The sequence below is a fragment of the Carassius gibelio genome, chromosome A24 (genome assembly GCF_023724105.1).
Source record: "Carassius gibelio isolate Cgi1373 ecotype wild population from Czech Republic chromosome A24, carGib1.2-hapl.c, whole genome shotgun sequence".
Classification (NCBI taxonomy): domain Eukaryota; kingdom Metazoa; phylum Chordata; class Actinopteri; order Cypriniformes; family Cyprinidae; genus Carassius; species Carassius gibelio.
In genome coordinates this window covers 19,923,704-19,947,991 of record NC_068394.1, presented here as the reverse complement: position 1 = coordinate 19,947,991, position 24,288 = coordinate 19,923,704, and the positions used below count along the sequence as shown (strand labels likewise).

The window sequence follows — 24,288 nt, the reverse complement described above, 5'->3', positions numbered from 1 at the left end:
GTCATTTTGAATCTCGGCCAGCAGGCGGCAACAGAGTCAGTCACGCGCAGCGCGCACCGCTCCTCGTCACCAGCGAGTAACGGTCAGCAGCCCGGAGCGCTGGAGAGGAATGGAGCAGTGAAAGACCTCTTCATCGGCGAGTGAGTTACTGCACAGCACTGACAATATTACCACAGAGTAAACGCTTTAGAGAGGTTCGGATCAGTGGCAGGTTACAATATAGCAAATATTGTTCAGTTCGGGTTAGCTCGAAGCTCATAGTGCCTGCGTCCTAGTGAGCCGACTACATAGACATCATGTTTGGGCGTCAGAGGAGCTTTACAAATAAGAGGGGTTTTGGTGCGTTTCGAGTCAGCAGTATGTTGGGACACAATTGGCACTATTTAGAAACCGCTTTAGTTATTTTCTTCTTCTTCTTCTTTAGAAACGATCTGTGATTCTTTGACGTGATGTGTGATAAAGGTCGCCTGATGATATCGGATCCAGGAATGCTGTCTAGTTTGAGACATCTGTGATGTTGTCTGTGTAACTTAACGTTATTGTAGACAGCTTTTGTTTGAGACAAAGGCCACTATTCGCTTTGCGTGTCTGATGTTTAAAGAACGTGTGGGTGATTATTTGAGTTCTGTCTGTCATAAAGTCCATATTCAAGCAAACGCATACCTTTACCAATGAAATGCTCTTAAAACTTCACTCGACTTGATCTAGATTAATAACTTCTGATCTGACTAGTTTTTAGACCTGACTCGCTCCTCGTAATTTCTCGTTCCCAATTAATTTCACGTCCACTTAAGTGTGCATGTGATGATGATGATCTGAGAATGTCTAAACCAGTGTTGGGCAAGTTACTTTTAAAAAGTAATTAGTTACAGTTACTAGTTACTTCTTCCAAAAAGTAACTAAATTAGTAACTCAGTTACAAATTTTTAAAGTAACTAGTTACTTAAGAAAGTAACTATTGCGTTACTTTCAAGTAAAATTAAATTTTAAATGCTCAAACGTGACCCCACCTCTACCCCTCTTTAAAGGAACTTAAAATACATGTGCATGTTCAATTATTTATGATAAATCTGAATATTATAATGAAATGGACACTTAATACAATACATTATTAACAGAAACATGAAACATTGTACACACATCTAAAAAAAAAAGTTGCTGTGGGACAAAGTGAGACTAGCCTCCAATCAAATGGCATGTATGTAGATATTATGTTTATATAGTGGATCAATGCAAATAACACGATAGATTTTTGGGAACTTTTGATATTTCCTTTTATTGTTTCTTTAATTTCTTGAAGGAAAAAGTAATGTATATACTTCCATTTAGAGAAGGCTACTTTTGGATTATTTGGGCTCGTCGCCATACCCGTCTCTCGTTGACTGACTGGCTTGTGTTGTTCGTTGTGTGTCCTGTCCTGTCCGATGATGGGTCGTTCGCGAATGAGCGTTAGTGATGATGGATCGACTCGTTCGCGAATGAGCTTTTGATGAGTCGTTCGCGATTCGCGAATGAGCCGACTCTAAGAGCCGGCTTTTTTAGTTGAACTTCGGGAGCTGGCTCGCATATCTGAAGAGCCAACTCTATTTTTTCAAATTTAGCCTATAGAAATTAAATAATTATGTAATAAAAATTGAAATATTATAGTCAAAGTCATTTAAAGAGCCGTTTGTGAGCCAAAGAGCCGGCTCTTTTCAGTGAGCTGAGTCAAAAGAGCCGAATTCCCATCACTACTATGCGTGCTTTCGAAAACCCGCCCAACTCTACCTCTGATTGGCTTACAATGAAATTTTACTCTACCTCAGCCAATCGTCAGCATTTATGCGCTTGTCTCGTGCTCTGCCCACTAACCAAGGAAGAACAGTAAAAAAAAGTATTTGCCTCTCGCTCAGAGATCTAGTTGGTCTGATGAAAAAAAAAAAAGCAGCTTCATCATCAGTTATAGTAACGCGCCGCATTTTTTGGCAGTAACGGTAACGGCGTTATTAAGATGAGAAGAGTAATCAATTAGATTACTCGTTACTGGAAAAAGTAATGCCGTTAGTAACGCCGTTATTTATAACGCCGTTATTCCCATCACTGGTCTAAACATCTGCTGATAAATTATCCTCTCCAACATATTGGTCTATCATTAGTTAAATTAGACTAGAAAAAGAGAATTATTACAAATACTGCAATCCTTTTTATGTGATGACACAGCAAGATCATTTATTATTGAATATGTTGTGTCAGGACCCGAGCATAAATGAGACATTCACTGTAATTCCATACGATTGCATTCACCGGGTTCAGATTTCGAATGGGTTCTTCTGTTACTGAGGATCCTGGATGTCTGGATGGGTTTGAAGAATGACACCGGTTTTGGCATACCTCCGATGCAAAACAGCAAGTTGTAACACATCTTAGCATCCCCTTACATACGACTGAGTAGACAGTGGAAGTCTGTCTATATGGAGACAACTGGCAACTTAAAGGGGAGGTGAAATGCTCGTTTTCACTCAATATCCTGTTAATCTTTGACGTGATGCAGGGAAGTCGTGGCCTAATGGTTAGAGGGTTGGACTCCCAATCAAAGGGTTATGAGTTCTAGTCTCGGGCCGGACGGAATTGTGGGTGGGGGTAGTGCATGAACAGCTCTCTCTCCACCTTCAATACCATGACTTAGGTGCCTTTGAGCAAGGCATCGAACCCCCAACTGCTCCCCGGGCGCCGCAGCATAAATGGCTGCCCACTGCTCCGGGTGTGTGCTCACAGTGTGTGTGTGTGTGTTCACTGCTCTGTGTGTGTGCATTTCGGATGGGTTAAATGCAGAGCACAAATTCTGAGTATGGGACACCATACTTGGCTGAATGTCACTTCACTTTCACTTTCATCTTGAGTACCTATAGAGTAGTACTGCATCCTTCATAACTCCAAAAAGTCTTTAGTTTTATTATATTCATAAGAGAAAGATAGTCTGTACCGATTTTTCCCGGAAAAACACGACCGGTTGGAGGCGTGACGTGTGGGCGGAGCTAAAGAATCACGAGCGCCAGTAAGCTTTTGCGTTGAGAGCATGTGGAATTTGTGACATTACCGTGAGGACAAAACCATCATCCAAAACAAACCATGGCTAACAGTCAGATTCAGCCGTTTATTTATGATCCAGAATCAGATCCCGAGGCTGAAACTGAACGAGAGCAGCCGCAGCAACGACTCGCTCCGAGCGGGGCTCGAACCCGGGTCTCCGGCATGGGAAGCGGACGCACTAACAAGGAGGCAGAGATATTTGAAGCAGTTTTACTCACCGCCTGCGGTTCCAACACACGATCGTGACCCTTTTTCGTTGGGATTGCATCATCCTTAAGAAATAAACGATATGTAAATCCGGCGTCAAACTGGGCCTTGTTTGTAAAACAAGCATCTTCGAAATGCAGGGAACAAACAAAAACACTTGCACAACTCCGTCAATGCTCTTTAAAAATAAACTCTGTCCACTGGTCCCTTGATGGTTTTTTTTTTTGGTAATCTGTGCAGGGTTGTCTTGCCCTCGCAACCAAAAACACACTCATTTTGTGACATTTCGCTCTCGCTCTGATCAGTGAAGTCTGTTGTGCTCTCAGTGCTCTGCTATACGGGAGCACCCGCTCTTCCGGCAGAAGTGCCCTTAGGACCCATATAAGGAAATTCCGCTCCACCTCACGTCACACAGACCCATACTCGAAAAAAAACTTTCCCAAACTTGTGACAAACCGGAAGGAGTATTTTTGGAACAAATGACCGACTGGAGTATTTATTTTTGGAACAAAAATACTCCTTCAAACGTACAACTTAATTTTTGAAACTTTGTCCATGTTTAGCATGGGAATCCAACTCTTTAACAGTGTAAAAAACTCAGTATGCATGAAATAGCATTTCACCCCCCTTTAAAGTTCAATTTGTTAATGCATGAATTAACATGAACTAACAGAGGGCAATTGTTGTTGTTATTATTTACTATTAGGTTAAAAAGTAAATCTAGTGTTCTTTAGCATTGCTTCATGCCATGGCATGAACCCTACCACGGTACCACCACAGCAAACAGAACTGAGCCGAACCAAACCAAACTGTTGCTCCATATGTGGTGATATGAAGCGAACTGTGGCATTGGTGTATTGCCCCCCCCCCCCCCCTAATAACTACAAATGATTTCAAATTATTTTTAACTTTTTCTTAATTTCTTAACTGTCATTGCTGTTTTTCAGGGGCCTGCTAATGGCCTACCGAGGATGCTAGTGTTACCATGGGCAGCATCACTCTGCGCTACTTTTGCTATGGTTGCCTCTTCACCTCCGTGACCTGGTCGATTCTACTCTTCCTGTATTTCAACCTCAGCCAGGAAAGCCGTTTGTCCTTTAAAAATGTGCCCGTCCAGGGGCAGCACCGTTTTCAGCCTCGTTTCACCCGTGGCCCAGCAGTCCTGCGCAGAGATGGCAGTCAAGTCCACAAAGGACGTGCAGTGGAGACTCTCAAGCTGGACCTTTCTCCAGAGCTGGGTTAGTAGACACTTCAACTATCAATCAATTTGTATCTTTCCAATTGAAATTTGTGCTCTTTATAGACATATTGTGAGGAGAAGAGGGCTGCTTGTTGATCTGATCTAGATTTTATGTTTGACATCAAGCAGCAACTCAACACAGTAGTATTGTTGTTTATGATGGTTTTATGATTTTACAAACAAACAAAAAAAAAGAATTTCATTAAAAATTTCATTCATTTCATTAAAACCAATGAAATAAACATAAAATCAAGAAAACAAAAGAGGAATTGAGGGATGGGGTGCTGCAGCGGGGTTTGCCCAGGGTGCCATAAAAGCAACAAGCATGAAATCTGGATTATAGTTTACATTTGTTACTGGTTTCCAAGAATGAGGGTGTGTCTTGTGTCCTGTCCATGTTGGTATCTGCCTAATTTTGGTTAGCTTCTACCACAATATAAATTTGCACCAAAGTATTGAAGAGTGTAATTGGCAACTTAGCCTAGCCTTTGATGTCAACAACAGAAGATGTGGGAAGTGTTTACTTCTGCTTGATTAACTGTTTGTCAGCTGTCCTAACTGCAGTGCAAATGGTTATTTGGTTGCAATTTTGTTGGGTTGCAACCCACCAGTTATGAAGCACTGATCTAAATCTTCCAGCGTAACGCTTTTCTCACACATACTCCGTCTGCAGTGCATATGCAGTCCTGTGTGAAAGTAAGATGAGAAAGCAGCACAGACTCGTTTTACTTTCACACAGGCCATGTTTGCAGTCCGCTACTGATCCGCGGCTGCTTACCACAAACACAACTTCAATCAGGACCACTTCCGTCAAGTATATTTATGACAATTATAATTGCATACAGTTAGTGTTGGCGGTATGGTTATGTTCTGGGCAACACTCCACACGCCTGTCCATGCAGCCATGCTTGGACCACAACTGCGTGCAGTGTAAACTCTCTAATCCGTTAACATCAGTGGTCAACCGATTTATCACTAAGGCCGATATTTATCAGCCGATATTTGAAAAAATACCAATATCAGCCGATTAGTTTTTTTGTTTGGCCGATGCGTTCAAGGCTGGACTTTTATTTTGACGGCGCTGAGAGCGAAAGCGCCTGTGAACACACAGTGCTCACATTTTCCCTCTTGTTGGCCATCGTCATTAACAGTTCTGTCTAATACAGATATAAGTCTGTCTAATAATTAGATAGGATGGTTAAACAAAGGAATTAAAATGTATACAAAAGTGTTATAACGATTGCTTTTATATTATTAGTAGGGCTGCACGATGTGTAATTTAAGCATCGATATCGCGATGTACGAGTCCACGATAGTCACAGGATATGCGATGTAGGCTGTCGTAGTTGATCCGTTATTCATTAACTGTATGGGCCAGCTGCTCCCCGGCCCTTGACGAATGTGATTCGCGGATTAATTGCACAGCTTAACCATCATAGAGTGAAAGTTTATAATTTGCATGTGTTTTTTAAGTCCTGTCAGTTTAACAGGGCAGAGAGAGAGAGAGAGGCGCACGCAAGAGAGAGCAAGCGAGCCCTGGCCGCACACTCACCGTCTTCAAACAACACGAGCGCTGTCTTGCTCTCTCTCCCTCGCGCATATTAATCAATTGACACGATGGTGTCGATGTTGAAATAATTTAAAATGAGAATGTAAGTGTGCTCACCCCATTTTTGTTTGTAAGAAAAAATGTGATTAGATTTCATATCGCAATATATATCGCAGTAAAATAAAATATCGCAATGTCATTTGTAACTCTAAGGAGAGCAGTCTGCTGTTTTATTTTACGTTCAATCATTCAATGTCGGTAGTAGGCTGTTAGCTGAATATAACAGTTAGCTGACTTGCACTATTTGTATCTTTTTTTTTGTACTGTATTTGTCCTTTGTTTTTGTTTTATAACTGACAGGTTAATTATTTTCAATAATTCTTTATTTTTAATAAGAACTTTATTTGTCTTATTTGTAAATAAATGTATTTTTTATTTGTAAGTTTGGGAACCCCTTGCAGAATCTGTGAAAATTTGAATAATTTTAACAAAATAAGAGAGATCATACTAAATGCATGTTATTTTTTATTTAGTACTGTCCTGAGTAAGGTATTTTACATGAAAGATGTTTACATTTTGTCCACAACACACACAAAAAATGCTGAAATTATTAAAATAACCCCATTTAAAAGTTTGTGAACCCTTGGTTCTTAATACTGTGTTCTGTTAACTGATGATCCACGACTTTCTCTGTTTTGTGATGGTTGTGCATGAGTCCCATGTTTGTTCTGAACAGTTAAACGGAGCACTGTTTTTCAGAAAAATCCTTCAGGTGCTGCAGGTTCTTCAGTTTTCCAGATTCTTTTGTATATTTGAACCCTTTGCAGCAGTGACTGTATGATTTTGATATACATCTTTTCACACTGAGGACAATTGAGGCCAAATGTCCAAAGATGTCCAAATTATTCTTATTTTGTTGAAATATAATGTTTTTGTCCATTTAGTTCTGCCCTTCATAAGCAACAGAAGATACTTGTATGTTTCCCGGTACACAAATTAAGTACAATTTACCTTGATCTTCAAATTCCAAAAGCTTTCAATGCATCTTGTTTCCTTCTGGAGCATCAGTGAATGTTTGATACTTTTTTAATAGTTGTGTTTGAGGCCCTCAATTGTCCTCAGTGTAAAAAATGGATCTAAAAAAAAAATCCTGCTGGAAAGGGTTCAAATATGCAAAAATGCTGGAAAACTGAAGAATCTGCAGGACCTTTTTGCAGGATTTTTCTGAAAAACAGTTCTCAGTTTAACTGTTCGGAACAAACAAGGGACTCATGCACAACCATCACAAAACAGAAAGACAGTCTGTTACAACACACAGTATTAAGAACCAAGGGTTCCCAAACTTTTGAATGGGGTTATTTTAATAATTTCAGCATTTTATTTTTTTTTTTTGTCTTGTGTACTATATGCAAACATCTTTTGTGTAAAATATCTTACTCAGGACAGTACTAAATAAAAAGTAACATGCATTTTCTGTGATCTCTCATATTTTGTTAAAATTATTAACATTTTCACAGATTCTGCAAGGGGTTCCCAAACTTTCGAATGCCACTGTACTGATAGTTGTGGAATTTAGCTTTTAGTCTTTTTGCTGGTCTTTAAAATGCAGATGTCATAGCAGCCTTATTTATAGAATGATAGATTTAAATCACTCATATGAAGTTTTGGTCATGTGGTCCACTTATAATGGTGTAAAATGATCGTGATTACAATATTGACAAAAATAATTGTGATTATGATTTTGCCATAATCGAGCAGCCCTAATCTGTCCAACACTGTGGGCTCCACTAAATTCTCTGAAAAAGCAGCTTTCTTTTAACGAGCAGCCAAGAGTAAAATGTCATTGTTTGAGTATGATTGTTCTGATTTCGGATTTTAGGAATGATTTTTAACAAGCAGGACCAAGAGGTACGAGATATGGGCTATCATAAGCACGCCTTCAACGTTCTCATCAGTAACCGACTTGGCTACCACAGAGATGTCCCCGACACCAGGAATGACAAGTACGAACATCTGTCTGTGTGCTAACCACTTGCTCAGATGATTAACTCAGTTGGAATCATTTGATAAAAGTCATGAAATCAGTATTGACATTTTATGTAATATTACAGTTTATTATAAATGATTTATCTGTGAATACCATTAGTGACCATATAAAAAAAAAACATGTATATATCAACTCATATGATGTTTTGTGAGAGAAACAGTATTGCTTTTCTCTGGAGCTCTGTAATGTCATTAGGCATTTTTAACTGCTGCTGTTTGAATATGTGTAATGGAGAATGAGATTTTGAGAGCTATAAATGAGAGAACAATATTTCATATGGATATTGTCAGATGTGATCACTTTGAACTGTGATTGTGCGAAAAAGAGCCAAGCAAAGATTGTTCAGAAATCATCCCTTTGTATTTCTCAAAAGCATATAGGTTTGTAATGATGGTGAGTAAATAATTACAGAATTTTTGGTTTCAGGTAAAAACCCGATTCCAAAAAAGTTGAGACATTGTACAAAATGTGAATAAAAAACGGAATGCAATGATGTGGAAGTTTCACATTTCTATATTTTATTCAGAATACAACATAGATTACATATCAAATATTTAAACTGAGAAAATGTATCATTTTAAGGGAAAAAATAAGTTGATTTAAAATTTCATGGCATCAACACATCTCAAAAAAAGTTAGGACAAGGCCATGTTTACCACTGTGTGGCATCCCCTCTTCTTTTTATAACAGTCTGCAAACGTCTCTGGACTGAGGAGACAAGTTGCTCAAGTTTAGGAATAGGAATGTTGTCCCATTCTTGTCTAATACAGGCTTCTAGTTGCTCAACTGTCTTAGGTCTTCTTTCCCAAATGTTTTCTATGGGTGAAGGATCTGGACTGCAGATCCTTCTTCTACGCAGCCATGATGTTGTAATTGATGCAGTATGTTGTCTGGCATTGTCATGTTGGAAAATGCAAGGTCTTCTCTGAAAGAGACGATGTCTGGATGGGACCATATGTTGTTCTAGAACTTGAATATACCTTTCAGCATTGATGGTGCCTTTCCAGATGTGTAAGCTGCAAATGCCACACGCACTCATGCAACCCCATACCATCAGAGATGCAGGCTTCTGAACTGAGTGCTGATAACAACTCGGGTTGTCCTTGTGCTCTTTAGTCTGGATGACTTGGCATTCCATTTTTCCAAAAAGAACTTCAAATTTTGATTCGTCTGACCACAGAACAGTTTTCTACTTTGCCACAGTCCATTTTAAATGAGCCTTGGCAAAGAGAAAATGCCTGCGCTTCTGGATCGTGTTTAGATATGGCTTCTTTTTAGACCTATTGAGTTTTAGCCGGCAACGGCGAATGGCACGGTGGATTGTGTTCACCGACAATGTTTGGATGATATTATGAACTGTAGATGATGATAACTTCAAACTCTTTGCAATTTTCTCTGAGAAACTCTTTTCTGATATTGCTCCACTATTTTTCGCCACAGCATTGGGGGAATTGGTGATCCTCTGGCCATCTTGACTTCTGAGATACAGTGCCACTTTTGAAAGGCTCTTTTTATATCCAATCATGTTGCCAATTGACCTAATAAGTTACAAAATCGTCCTCCAGCTGTTCCTTATACAGTATGTACTTTTAACTTTTCCAGCCTCTTATTGCTACCTGTTCCAATGTTTTTGGAATGTGTAGCTCTCATGAAATACAAAATGAGCCAATATTTGGCATTACATTTCAAAATGTCTCACTTTCAACATTTGATGTTATCTATATTCTGTTGTGAATAGAATATAAGTTTATTATATTTGTAAATTATTCCATTCCTTTTTTACTCACAATCTGTAAAGTGTCCCAATTTTTTTGGAATCGGGTTTGTAGTCCATTTTTTACAATATAGAGAAATTAGCATTTTATGAGGTCATGGTATTGTGTAAAACATGCTGTGTTGTGTAAATGGAGGGGATGGGACATGTGTTTTTGTGATACTTCTGTAAATCATCACATGAACACTGTTCCCAACAGGTGCAGAGATCGGATCTATCCCGTGGCCTTACCCACAGCCAGCATAGTGATCTGCTTCTACAATGAGGCATTCTCTGCTCTCCTTAGGACGGTTCACAGTGTACTAGATCGCACACCAAACTATCTGCTCCATGAGATCATTCTGGTGGACGACCACAGCGAATTGGGCAAGCCACTTTACTTCTCTAAACATACCAATTAGTCACACAAGAGACTCAACTAACACACTTGATTTGCAAATAATCATAAAAGCATATTACACTAGAAGTGGGGAAAATGTATGATAGATAAATAATATTCCAGTTGCATTTTTGTGTTTTTTTGTTTTGGGGGGTAAATGTACTGTAGAAATAGGTCAACGCTCTATTAACTGTGGAAAGCACCGAAGAGAAAATACTGTGTAAAAGAGTTTAATACATCACCATCTGAATTCACGACCCAGAAATTAGATCAGTGTGTATGTGTACCAAATCATTTGCTCAATAAATCATCTTTTAAACACGTTTAACTGTGTTTAAAGCACCTGTCAAAATTCTAGTGTGACTTTAAGCTTTCAGATCCTTTGGAATTAACTATTGCTTGTAAAATGTTAGCTAGAAGGATGAGTGTGTGAAATGAGGGTAAGAAATTAAGTAAGCCAAATGTCTGACTCATCAGATGTTACTTTGCATGTCTGACAGATGATTTGAAGGAAGACTTGGATTCTTACATAAAGCAGCACCTGCAGAAGAAAGTGAAGCTAGTTCGTAATGAGAAGAGGGAGGGCCTGATCCGTGGAAGGATGATCGGGGCATCTCACGCTACAGGTATGAAGAAAAAAAAAAACTGTCTTAAGAAACAAAGAAAGATATTTTAATGAAACCTATGAGATTTCTGTTTCGGTCTGTATTAAAAGGCCTTGCAACCTCAATTTTAACACTTCAAACAATTCATAAAATACATAATAGAAGTCATTTATATGAATTTAATTGTTTAATCCAAGACTTTGTCACTGAAAAGTATGATCATGAAAAGTATAAGCATGTACAGACCTCAATACTTAGTTGGGGCTCCTTTTGCCTGAATGACTTCAGCAATGCGGTGTGGCATGGAGTCAATCAGTCTTTGGCACTGCTCAGGTGTTATGAGAGCCCAGGTTGCTCTGATAGTGGCTTTTAGCTCTTCTGCATTCTTGGGTCTAGCATATCACATCTTCCTTCACAATACCCCATTGATTTTGTATGAAATCTGCATCTCCATAAAGTTGGTCAGCAGCAGGAAGCATGACGTGCTCTAAAACTTCCTGGTATACGGCTGTGTTGACCTTGGACCTCCGAAAACACAGTGGACCAACATCAGCAGATGACATGGCACCGCAAACCATCACTGACTGTGGAAACTTTAAACTGGACCTCAAGCAACGTGGATTGTGTGCATTTCCACTCTTCCTCCAGACACTGGGACCTTGATTTCCAAAGGAAATGCAAAATTTACATTCATCAGAGAACATAACTTTGGACCACTCAGCTGCATTCCAGTCCTTTTTGTCTTCAGCCCAGGCGAGATGCTTCTGATGCTGTCTGTAGTTCAAGAGTGGCTTGACACAAGGAATGCGACAGCTAAAACCCATGTCTTGCATACGTCTGTGTGTAGCACAGTTCTTGAAGCACTTACTCCAGCTGCAGTCCACTCTTTGTGAATCTCCCCCACATTTTTAAGGGTTTTGTTTTACAATCCTCTCCAGGGTACGGTTATCCCAATTGCTTATAGACTTTTTTTTATACCACATCTTTTCCTTTTTTTCGCCTCTCTATTAATGTGCTTGGACACAGAGCTCTGTGAACAACCAGCCTCTTTTTCAATGACCTTTGGTGTCTTGCCCTCCTTGTGCAAGGTGTCATTGGTTGTCTTTTGGACAACTGTCAAGTCAGCAGTTTTCCCCATGATTGTGTAGCCTACAGAACTAGACTGAGAGACCATTTGAAGGCATTTGCAGGTGTTTTGAGTTAATTAGCTGATTAGAGTGTGGCACCAGGTGTCTTCAATATTGAACCTTTTCACAATATTCAAATTTTCTGAGATACTGAATTTGGGATTTTTCTTAGTTGTCAGCAGGGTTCTAAATTAACACCCGCCAACCTGCCAAATGCGGGATTAAACTAAATGCGGCGGTGATTGGGACAGATTTCTGGGGGCGAAAAGAGGAACAAGGCAGGGGATGAGGATATTACGGAGCCCCTCACGTCACCTGTAGGAGAAAAAAAATCAATCCGTGACGACGGTTTTGCAATCCGTCCCCTCAGTTTATAAACAGTACTCACGAATTCATAAACTGTTCCCTCGGTTTAACAAATTGTACCCACGGATTAACAAACCGTGCCGACGAATTCCCAATCCGTGCGCTCAGATTTTGTAAACCGTACCCTCGGTTTTTGAATCCGTACCCACGAATTCATATTAATCCGTGCGCACGCTTTCGCAAACCGTTCCCTCGGATTTGTAAACTGACGCACATTTGTAGCTCCGCCCCCACCGGCAGATTCATTTCTGTTTATTAAACATTATTTTTCATAGTATGAGTCTTTGAGCGTTTATTTTACATTAATCACCAATAGGATAAGACACAGCCACCTGTGTTTTATGGCCAAAAAAATAAACGCTAAAAAGAAGAAAATAAGGGTAAAAAGCAAAACAAAACAAATAATATGCCGGTTATGTTTTCATTCCTTTTCTCTCTAACTGAATGCAATGTTATGCAATTTTGACCTCATTATTTAATAATAACATTAACAGTGAAACTTGCATCTAACTCAGGCAGGTGGGGTAGATGGAGCTTAGTATAATAAAATCACAAAAAGTCTTCATGCATATTAAGAAAGAATTGTACACAAGCATTTACAAAACTGTCAAAGTTTATTTAAAAATAAAGCAATTCATGAATTATTTTCTTGTACTCATTTATTTAGCCTACAAATTAAAATTATAAAAAATAACTTTATTTTTATCAATAATATATATATTATTATACAGGTTATGCATAAGAATCCTTTATCCAAAACAATTTACAACCGAGGAAAAAATTACTCCAGAGTTAGTCACCATGCCAGGTTAATTGTACAATAATAATCAAGTGCTATTATAAGATTATTCTTTTATTATTATTAAACCTATTCCACATAATAATATTCATTAAACTGTGTGTTAACAGGAGCTTGCTGCATGAATCCGTGAGTACAGTTTACAGATCCGTGGAAACGGATTGTGAAAGCGTGCGCATGGATTATGAATTTGTGGGTAAGGATTCAAAAACCGAGGGTATGGTTTACAAAATCTGTGCGCACGGCACGATTTGTTAAACCGAGGGAACAGTTTATAAATTCGTGAGTACGGTTTATAAAGGGGATGGATTGCAAAACCGTCGCCACGGATTGATTATTTTTTTTCCTACAGGTGACATGCGGGGCTCCGTATGATATCGACAGAGAAACAAAGAAAATAAAATGTAATGCAAAATGGCTGACGGGTCATGAATGGCTTGTGTTTGATCACAAGAATGTCGTAATGCTTTGTCAGGATTGCCGCATGTAAGTTACGCGAAATAAAAAAAAAAAAAAAACAAGCAATTTCGTGGTGGGAACTAATCATTTTAAATTTGAGTCAGTGTATATTTTGTTGTATGCATTGTACTTTATATGTGTTTTTCATGCCAACAATGTTAATAAAATGTTCAAATTCATTCAGTGGCACTCATCATTTGTTATTTTTACCGAAAAAAAAAATGGCTAGTGGAAATTCTGATTGGCTGGTAACTTTAGAACGTTACCAGCCACATTGGCTGGTGATCAAAAAAGTTAATTTAGAACCCTGGTTGTCAGTTATAATAAAAAATTAAAAGAAACAAACATTTGAAATAAATCAGTCTGTGTGTAATGAATGAATATAATATACGAGTTTCACTTTTTGAATGGAATTAGTGAAATACACTTTTTGATGATATTCTAATTATATGACAAGCACCTGTATATATCCTTTAGTAAGACTGTCTTCCTTTTTTTCAGGTGAGGTGTTGGTGTTTCTGGACAGTCACTGTGAAGTGAATGAGGCATGGCTCCAGCCTCTGCTCACACCCATTAAAGAAAACAGAAAAAACGTGGTTTGTCCAGTCATTGACATCATCAGCGCAGACACACTAGTATACAGCCCTTCTCCTATTGTGCGTGGTGGATTCAACTGGGGATTGCACTTTAAATGGGATCCAGTGCCCGTGTCTGAACTCAACAGCCCTGATGGAGCCATCAGGTATTACAAGAGTGTTACATTATTCTAGGATGCAGACTTCTGGGCTTTCTATGAAATTAGCCATTTTGAAAGCTTTTCTTTTTTTTTTTTTTTTTTAAAGAGCAAGTCATATGGTATTTTAATGTGTCCTAATGTTGTGTTTTGCAGTTCCCTATGACAGGTTTAAATGCACCCAAGGTCAAGAAAACGTAATTTAAATGTTTATTTATAAGCTTTTTTTTCCCTTCATGGGCCTGAAATATAGGCATTTTGGTTAATATTGATAATTAAACAATATTTTACTAAATGTGCTTTTGTGCCGAGGCTGTGTCTGAAATCTCTCACTCGTTTACTCAATCTCTAATCCCTATATAGTGTATAGCAGTTGAGTGGACTATATCGACACTCGATCAAGCAGTGTTTTGAGCTTGGATAAGATGGTTTTAGAGCTGAGTTATTGCCTACATTACATATTTTAATATAAATAATGTATGAAAAAAAATGTTACAGCAGAAATAAAGATGTAAAAGACATTTCTCATTCAAACTTGCTCAGTCCCGCTCTCGCTTCCAGCTCGACGGTTCTCCACGTTGGATTGTGGGAGATAGTGCTTCAGCAATGTACACTGAAGCCAATCAGCGGATATGGGGATTGTTAGGAGGCCATGATGGTCAGAGGTCATTTAGCCAGGATGCCGAGGTCACACCTCTACTCTTTTCGAAAGTCATCCTGGGATTTTTAATGACCACAGAGAGTCAGGACCTCGGTTTAACATCTCATCCGAAGGACGGTGCTTGTTGACAGTATAGTGTCCCCATCACTACACTGGGGTGCTAGGACCCACACAGACCACAGGGTGAACAGGTAATGGAATGACAGAACTACAAAATGTCTGACACCCGATATAGTGCACTATATAGTGGATAAGGAGCAGTTTCGGACACAGTTCTTGGGTGGTTTAAACCTGTCATGGATAAGTAATGATGACCAGTAGGTGGCAGCAAGCGCTTGATTTGATAAATGATTTATTAAATCAAATGACTCAAAACCGCTGATTCAATTAGAAACATAACAAGCCTGTGTAGCCAATCACAGACTCAGCTGTTGATTTCTGGAACGCAATGGCCAATCATAGGTGATGAAGTCAGAATCCTCTCAGCGCGTGCTCAAGAATCGTAAATTATTCTAAATTAATCGAAAAATTTAATTAATTATAATTAATTAAATTATCAAGAATCGTCTCATTTTAACCATCGATTTTAACACACAAAGAGTAGACATTGTGGAAGATTCGTATATTTATTGTGTTATAACTGAGCTTTATAAGATCGCGATTAACTGAGATGTCAGCTTTTAGTGATAGTAAAGGAAGTGCTGCTCGCATTGTGCACAGAATCCATCCCGCGCAGGTCTCTTCCTTGTATGTGGTACTTAATGTGATGTGACCGCAGTTTTAAATACTATTATTATTATTTACTTATTTGAGGTGCACGTGTGGGAACTGTTAGAATTCCCAGTGAGGCTGAAAACACGGCTCTCGTGGAAACAGTTGTCACCCACAGAACAAAGCGTTTCATTCTCAGATGTGAATTGATTTAAACACAATAGCTAGCAGAAGTGTTTATGGGCATGTCAGAGTGTTCGTATTTCATGGGCAGGTGGGGATTATGCAAATGTGTTACCTTGTGATGGATATAGGTAACAGGCAAAAGATTTGAAAATATGATGACTCATCAAGATGGTTCAGAGTCTACTTTTTTTTTTTTTTGAGCGACAATATCTTTCTAATATTTCTCGAAAACCCATATGTCCTGCTCTTTAACTTTTATTTTATATATATATATAATTATTAACAAATTAACTCAAAATGGGATGTAATATTTTGATCACACTGCACACCACTATGTAATACAGTACACTATATCCTGTCCCTGAAGCTGCATATATGGATGGGGATGAGGGCCAACACTTTAACCCTGGAGTCATAGACTGTCCTGTTTGGAATCAATCCTCCCAGATGGATTCTTGGCACAGAATTTGAACCACAGAGTTGTCTGCCCTTTTGCCCCTTACATTTACATGACCTGGTAAATGTTTGGACCCATCTGCTCGTTCTTTTGTTCATCACTATATGTCAGATTTTAGAGTAATGGAGAAGTCAAATGAAACTATGGGACTTATTTAGTGAATATTAAGCAAAATTTTCATTTTATAAAGAAAACTATTTTAGAAAGGTATTATTATGTAAGTGTAATTTATATTTGTCTAGCATATACCTTAAGATCAAAATGGGTTTTAGACTCATGTGAAAGAAATTCAGTTCAGTTTGTTCATACTTTTGCAGGTAGTGCACACAAGCCCACTGTGGTGAACTGAGATATGACTCCAGATTTGTTTTTCTGCAGGTCTCCCACGATGGCAGGTGGGCTTTTCGCCATGGACCGGAATTATTTTTATGAGCTTGGTCAGTATGACCGCGGCATGGACATCTGGGGCGGCGAGAACTTGGAAATATCTTTTCGGGTAAAACTGTGTATACTTTAAGACACATTGTTCGATCATTTTTATTTTATTTATTTTTATTTTAATCCAGGGTTTTTCTGACTGGGGATCATGAGGGAGCTGTTGGTGTTGATGAAAAGTTAATACTTAATTCGGTTGAATTTATTATATATATATATATAATATATATATATTTTTTTCATATATATATATATATATATATATATATATATATATATATATATATATATATATATATATATATATATATATATATGAATATCATGTGACCCCTAACCAACATCAGAGAACCATGAACATGCAAATGTGATTTAATTATTACTCTATTACCTTAAAATCTCAGGGGGGAATTCAAAAATATTTATTAGGTGAAAGATATTCGGCTGACAAAAAATAAAGTTTGGGAATCCCTGCATTGAGTTTTTGTCTTGTACATCTTCTCAATATTTATTAAGTCTACAGTATACTATCCTGTGCATTTTACCTTTTTTTTTTTTATCATACTTTTTCCATACCTATATTTATGGATAATTCTCTGTGTTTGTATTCTATAATAATTGCACTGTCCATGTAGTGGACCTGACTTACATTTCACTGCTGTTTATATATTCTCTATATAACCATTTATGTGACGAATAAAAATCTTGAATCTTCCAAAGACAGTAATACATGGTTAAATGTGTACTGAGTGATAGCTTAACTCAAATACAAATTAATGTATTCATCAGTAGTTGATACCATGTTGAAAAGTTGAGAAAACACTTCTTAAAATCAAAATGATTTTTGTAAATCATTGTGGCCTCTCAGTTGTCTGTAAATATTTTTTCCATCAGATTTGGATGTGTGGAGGGCAGTTACTGATCGTTCCCTGCTCCAGGGTTGGGCACATCTTCCGCAAACGCCGGCCCTATGGGTCGCCCGGAGGTCAGGATACAATGGCCCACAATTCCCTGCGTTTGGCCCATGTCTGGATGGATGACTATAAGGTGGAGATCAATATCTTAATACTATAATAATAATAAAATACCAAGTGTGATGGAAATAATACTTATTAACTGTTCTATCTTTTATCAGAGACAGATTGCGCTGTAATGTGAGAAACATGATTGTAGCACCAGTACCGTATTTTTCGGACTATAAGTCGCACCTGAGTAAGTCGCATCAGTCCAAAAATACATCAAGACGGGGTAAAAAACATATATAAGTCGCATTTATTTAGAACCAAGAACCAAGAGAAAACATTACCGTCTCCAGCCGCGAGAGGGCGGCTCAGTGGTAGACTACAGAACAATGAGCAGCATAGAGCTCCCTCTCGCGGCTGGAGACGGTAATGTTTTCTCTTGGTTTATTTCTCTCCGTTCATGTCAGATTAATTTTGATAAATAAGTCGCACCTGACTATAAATCGCAGGACCAACCAAACCAAGAAAAAAAGTGTGACTTATAGTCGGGAAAATACGGTATGTAGTAGAAACTGTTAGCTTCTAGCTTTTTTATTTTCTACTCCATGATTCCAAGCCGATGGGGGATATCGAACATGTTTGATATTTTGAGGTGATTTAAAGGGATAGTTCACCCAACAAGAAGATTCTGTCATTAATTATTCACCCTCATGTCGTTCCAAACCCGTAAGATCTCCGATCATATCTCCGTTCATATCGGAACGCAAAGTAAGTTATTTCTGATGTGTTCTGACAGCTCTCTGACCCTCCCATAGACAGCAAGGGTCCTTATATCGTTGATCATATAAGGACCCTTGCTGTCTATGGGAGGGTCAGAGAGCTGTCAGAACACATCAGAAATAACTTAACTTCCAGAAACTTAGCAAGGATATCTGTAAAATAATCCATGTGACATCAGGGGTTCAACCGTAATTTTATAAAGCCATTAGAATACTTTTTGTGCGCAAAAAAAACCCTTTATTCAACAGTTCGTCTCCTCCGCGTCACCCTAGCGTCATCGCAGCTGCTAAACTACTCTCTGGGTCCCGAAAGTATGAGCCAGTAACTCCTATTTTATCTGCAATGCACTGGTTACCAAATATAGAACCGATTTAAAAATTCTATTATTTGTTTTTAAAGCCCTCAATAATTTGGCCCACCAGTACTTGACAAAACTGCTCCGTCCATACACCCCTTCTAGAATGTTGAGGTCCAGTGATCTTTGTCTGCTCATCGTGCCTAGATCTAAACTTAAAAAACAAGGTTATTGCATTTTTTCTGGAACCGTCTTCCTCTTCACATTAGAATAGCTCCCTCTATTTCTGCTTTTAAAGGGGTCATGAATTGAGAAATCAACTTTTACCTGAGCTTTTGATATATGTGGTCATTGTACTTAAAGAATGTCCTGTATGTTTCAGAACTGAAAGCATCCTTGTTACTGTAATAAAAGCTTTTATTGATACCAGGTCCAGTGAACACCAGTCCCTGGAATGTGCCTAAACACCACCTCCAGAGAAACATATCAATTGCTAATTCTTCAGCCCTGCCAACTGATTCGTGCATGACATAATAAAGAAATAACATAAGTGGCGCTTAACCGGATCAAGCAACCAAACAATAAACATGACGTTGAAAATCAGTCATGGAAGAACACAGTCACTGCATAACCTTCCTTTGGATTCAAATATTAGAAATGCATGGTTGAACTTTATTTTTAATGAAGTTTCAGCTCACGTGAGTAAAACATTGAACGTTTGTTCGCTTAATTTCACCGTGGATTCCTTTGTAAACAAGACAAGGGTCGACACTGGATTTGCAGAAAGAATGAGATTAAACAATGCTGTGCCGTCTGTATTAAATGGCACAGCACACTTATGTGAGTAAAAAATATTTTGTACTATTTCAATATAGTTTTTTCAAAATCGCTCGACATGTCCTGATTATGTTTTTGTGTCTAACCAAAGTCACAGAAAAGTCCGTTCTACGGACATATTTATTCTTTCTAGCTTTTGATTGATCATTGGTTAAATTTTTCTTATTTACTTTATTGTGATTTTTATTTATTTATTTTTTTAAATTAGTTTTTATTCTAATCTGTTCAGCACTTTGGTTGTGTTTTAAATGTGCTTTATAATTAAATATTGAATTGTATTCCAGCTTTAAATGTTTGGATTTTACTAAATCTCTTTTAAAGTACAAAGTACAAAGTTTCATTGTAAAGACAGGTATCTTTTTTTTTTTTTTTTTTTTTTTTTGCTTAACCACTTTAAAATTGCTTTTTGGTTGCTTTTAGTCAGAACACACGAAGAAAACAACACATACAGCAAGATAATATAACTTCATATACTTATAACTTCCCCTAAAAGTCTGTAAAAGAGAGATGCCTATTGTGTGATTTAATTAAGCCCACTGCTGTAGCCTATTTGCAGCTTAGGTGTGTTCTCCCTTTATTTTTAATTTGTAAATATTCTGTTTGAATGAAAGCTTGGTAAATCTGTTGGTGATCAAATATTCAATATCGATACTCATAAGTACTTCGTACATTATCAGCACAGCATGAGATGTTCAAACTAATATCATGTAATTTACATCTCTATGATGATTGGTTGACAAACCCGAAGGGAGGCTAGTCTCCATTGCGAGGTGTTTCTTCTCAACACTCCTCAGCGCTGAAAGTGAACACTCGATGCTGATTGGCTAATTTTGTCTTTGCTCCTCCCCTTCCCTATCGCCTAGCAGTTGTAATCACATCAGCAGATTTGTCACATTCGTGATAGAAAAGCAGAGCTTTCCAACTTCAGTAACATGTTATGGTATTACAGCTGTGAAAAAAAAAAAATATATATATATATATATATATATAATAATTCTGAGACATGAAGTGAAATTAATTTGTTAATTTTTATTAACATTAAATCGTCCTCCTCCCATTTTCACCTCAAAATTTTGGGGAAGCTGTGCCTCCCCCAAGGAGCCGCCACGGTCACCCTGAACCCGATTCTGTAAGGGCACTCAATAAATTGATTGTTCTTGTCTGGTTGGACATTGACAGCTGTGGTGCTGCTGTTGGCAACACGTGCAGTGTGGTTCATTAAATGATGGAGATGTGTGAAATTCTTCATGCGTGTTTGAATTTTACAGCTTTAACAGCGATCCTGCAGAACTTCAAAGGCTCATCATAATTGGCTCCTTGTCTAAGAGATAATTGACCCAGTTAGAGGAGAATGTAATTACCTGTTCCAGACACATTAATGCTCTGCTTCATCTAGTTATTCTCAAGATCCTGCTTAACAGTGTCAGCCTCTTCTCAGCAATATTTGTTAAGTCTTTTTTCTGTTGCTCTTTTTTGCTTCAGTGATGTGTAAATAGTTTGAAATAGTTTTCCAGCTAATGTGGGATTGTTCCTCATTGTGCTGTTTGCATGTCCTTTTTGTAGGTACTTTAAGGGTACTTCATTGTGAATAACTCATACATTATAAGTTCTCAACAGTAACACCATGTCAGTTTTTCACTACTCTCATTGCAGTGTATTCTGCATTTGTTGTATTTACTAAGGATACATGATGCCTAGATTAGTATTTTACAGGATTAGTTCAAAATTATGTCATTAATATCTCACCCTCATGTCGTTTCAAACCCTGTAAGACATCCATTCATCTTCAGAACACAGTTTAAGATATTTTTGATTTAGTCCGAGAGCTCTCAGTCCCTCCATTGAAGCTGTGTGTACGGTATACTGTCCATGTCCAGAAAGGTATAAAAAACATCATCAAAGTAGTACATGTGACATCAGAGGGTCAGTTAGAATTTGTTTAAGCATTGAAAATATATTTTGGTCCAAAAATAACAAAACTTTGACTTTATTCAGCATTGTCTTCTCTTCCGGGTCTGTTGTGAGTGCGTTCACAAGACTGCAGTAACGCTGCTGACGTATGACGCTGTTGACGTGTTATCTTTGTTATTGGACGCACCAGAAAAAAACGTCAGCAGCGTCGTATGTCAGCAGCGTCGTATGTCAGCAGCGTCACTGTTTCGTCAATTTCAGTTCGGTTCTGTACTCAGTCTGAGAGAGCGAAGGGAAAGTTAGGGAAATCGAAAACAGACACGGGATGCTATTCGGTCTGTTGTGGAGAATATTCCCGGCATTTGCCAACTGAAGCACGAACAAGAAGAGCATTTGTTTCACATTTTGAATGGAGGTGAAGTTGTGGCCCTACTCACGAGTCCCGACAGGTTTTGGGAAAAGTTAAATTTATCAACTGTTACCGATCGTTAGTGAGAAACTGGGGAGGCCAAAGTCCGACAAGGCGATAATAGTGATTGTGAACTCCCATGTCCCTTTCGGTATTTTGCTCGAAGGTTTTGTTTTCGCAGCATACCTGTGTTTACAGAAGAAGTTGAAGGCGGCTAAGCCGGCGAATATCACTTCATAACCAAATGTTATGTGATTGGCTTACGGGTAACCAATGATTTTAAACTTTAGACAAGTAACGACATAAGGGTGAGTCATTAATGACAAATTTTCATTTTTGGGTGAACTTACCCTTTAAGCAAAATTGTGCCTTCTAGTTGTTGGTGCAGACTTGACATTGGGATCATCATACCTATGATGCATAAAAATGCTGTCTAGGTGGTTGGCTCACTAGCTTTTGGAATTAATCTACAGTGTCCTGCATCAGTAGTCAGTAGTGCATAATCAATTTCTCTGCAAAACCCATAATTCACCTGAGTGAAAGTGTCTGCTCCAAATGTATTTGCTAACTATTTCTCCTGGTGGTTTAAAAGCTTCAGTCCGCAGAGGCAAAATATGTTGCCTCTTTATTCCTGTGTGCTTTTGCAAGTGATAAATAAAACTACTGGCTCTGCGTCCCAGTGCTCATACTATCCATCCTTAATAGTATGTGAGATTAGAATATGTATGTCCCAAAGCATAGTATGTAGAAAAGATACTAGGTTTTTTTAAGTGGATCCGTGCATGCTCTAATGGCTAATATTACCCACAATACATTGCACTTTGGCGAAGGACTACAACTTGAACAGAACAACTAGAAGAACTACAAACGGAAATGAGGTGATGGCGGATGTGCATAACCGACGGTTAAGTAGAGAGGTTTAGATAAAGGGGTTTGAGTTATCAGTAATTAACATTTAATCTGGTAAAAATAATAATGTAATGTCATCTACAAAAACGTGAACTTTTATAAACATCCATCTGTCAGTTATCTTTTAAATGCATCATGCAAAAAAAAAAAAAATGAGCAAAGATCTCCACATAAAGACCCACGATCACGTGCTACTTCATTTCTTTCCAGTATGGTTGGGCGGTCCAATAAAAACACAATTGTATGATGTGATATTATGTCCCAAAACTTTTCTACTACACGCTCAAAAGTGTTTACTTTTTCTTCAACAAAAGAGTACCTACTTTAACGACGTAGTACAAGTAGGCACATGGGGACACAGTATGGTATTTCCGAAGCCCTGATGGCACATCAGGAAACTGAAGGTGTGCAGGTGATGAAAAATGAATATCAAATTGTAAAAATACAAAAAGTAAGAAATAATTTTAAAATATTAGCTATAATATATATATATACCGTGTGTGTGTGTGTGTGTGTGTGTATATATATATATATCATTAGACTTGCAACAAATTATTACATTACTAAAATATAAACTTAATTTTAGAAAGTACTTAATTTAGTAAATAATTAAGGACATAGGGACCTGACAATATTTAGGAATCTCTGATTTAGTGGTTCAGAGCTGCACTTAATTATCAACAGGTTTGTTTGTATATTAAATTGGCACTTTTCTGAGATTCGGAGCTAAATTATAGGGCTATAAAAATTGGTAGGTCTGTTACTAAATTGTTTACTTTATTGACATTATGTGCCAATGGTGACCATGGGGGAAAATGGGGGGAAAAGTTTTTCCTCCAGAGTTTGAATGCATGTAACTCAAGAAGTATCAAAGTTTTCTTAATGCCCTTTAAGATTTTTGGTCTTTTCCTTTTGTCATCTACATTTTTAAGGCTCTACATAGTTCAGTTCCAGAGGTAAAAGAATTTCAGTGTTGCTCCATGAGCAAATCGTTAAATTGTTCACATTTTCAGTGGTCAATAAACAAATGTGTAAAAATAAAATTACGATGCTACTATCTCACTGAAGTCTTTTTTACAACCCTATAATTTGGCTCCAATTTGCCATCTTGACCCCCATCTACAAAATAGTGGATTGCTCAATAAAAATGTATCCATGACATTTAATATTTTGCCTTTCATAACGATACAGGCTTATCTTTCTTTAGAAAAAATATATATATATTAGCAAAACTTGATCGAGGAACCCACAGGATAGACCTTAACTTGAATGAGGGTTTATTGCTTCCTTGTATTTAAAAGTAGTTGTTACTATTAAATTGTGCTTAGCTCTGTATGTAAGCAGGGGCTTTAAAGGATTATACCCACACATTTACTCAGGC

The 24,288-nt window shown here is 37.9% G+C and overlaps 1 protein-coding gene across 2 annotated transcripts in view; it reads left to right on the top strand.

Moving 5' to 3' along the window:
• Nucleotides 1–24,288, top strand: part of LOC127946129 (polypeptide N-acetylgalactosaminyltransferase 11) — a 28,413-nt gene continuing 4,125 nt past the window's right edge. Inside the window, exons 1-8 of one of the 2 annotated variants that reach the window (XM_052542442.1) lie at nucleotides 1–140; nucleotides 4,224–4,514; nucleotides 7,945–8,068; nucleotides 10,086–10,252; nucleotides 10,766–10,891; nucleotides 14,123–14,363; nucleotides 16,748–16,865; nucleotides 17,699–17,851. In XM_052542442.1, the coding sequence (XP_052398402.1) occupies nucleotides 4,262–4,514; nucleotides 7,945–8,068; nucleotides 10,086–10,252; nucleotides 10,766–10,891; nucleotides 14,123–14,363; nucleotides 16,748–16,865; nucleotides 17,699–17,851 (1,182 nt within the window). In that variant the 5' untranslated portion in view covers nucleotides 1–140; nucleotides 4,224–4,261. Of the gene's footprint in view, nucleotides 141–2,277; nucleotides 2,386–4,223; nucleotides 4,515–7,944; nucleotides 8,069–10,085; nucleotides 10,253–10,765; nucleotides 10,892–14,122; nucleotides 14,364–16,747; nucleotides 16,866–17,698; nucleotides 17,852–24,288 lie in introns of those variants that run through there. The other variant, XM_052542443.1, reaches the window with a different exon arrangement.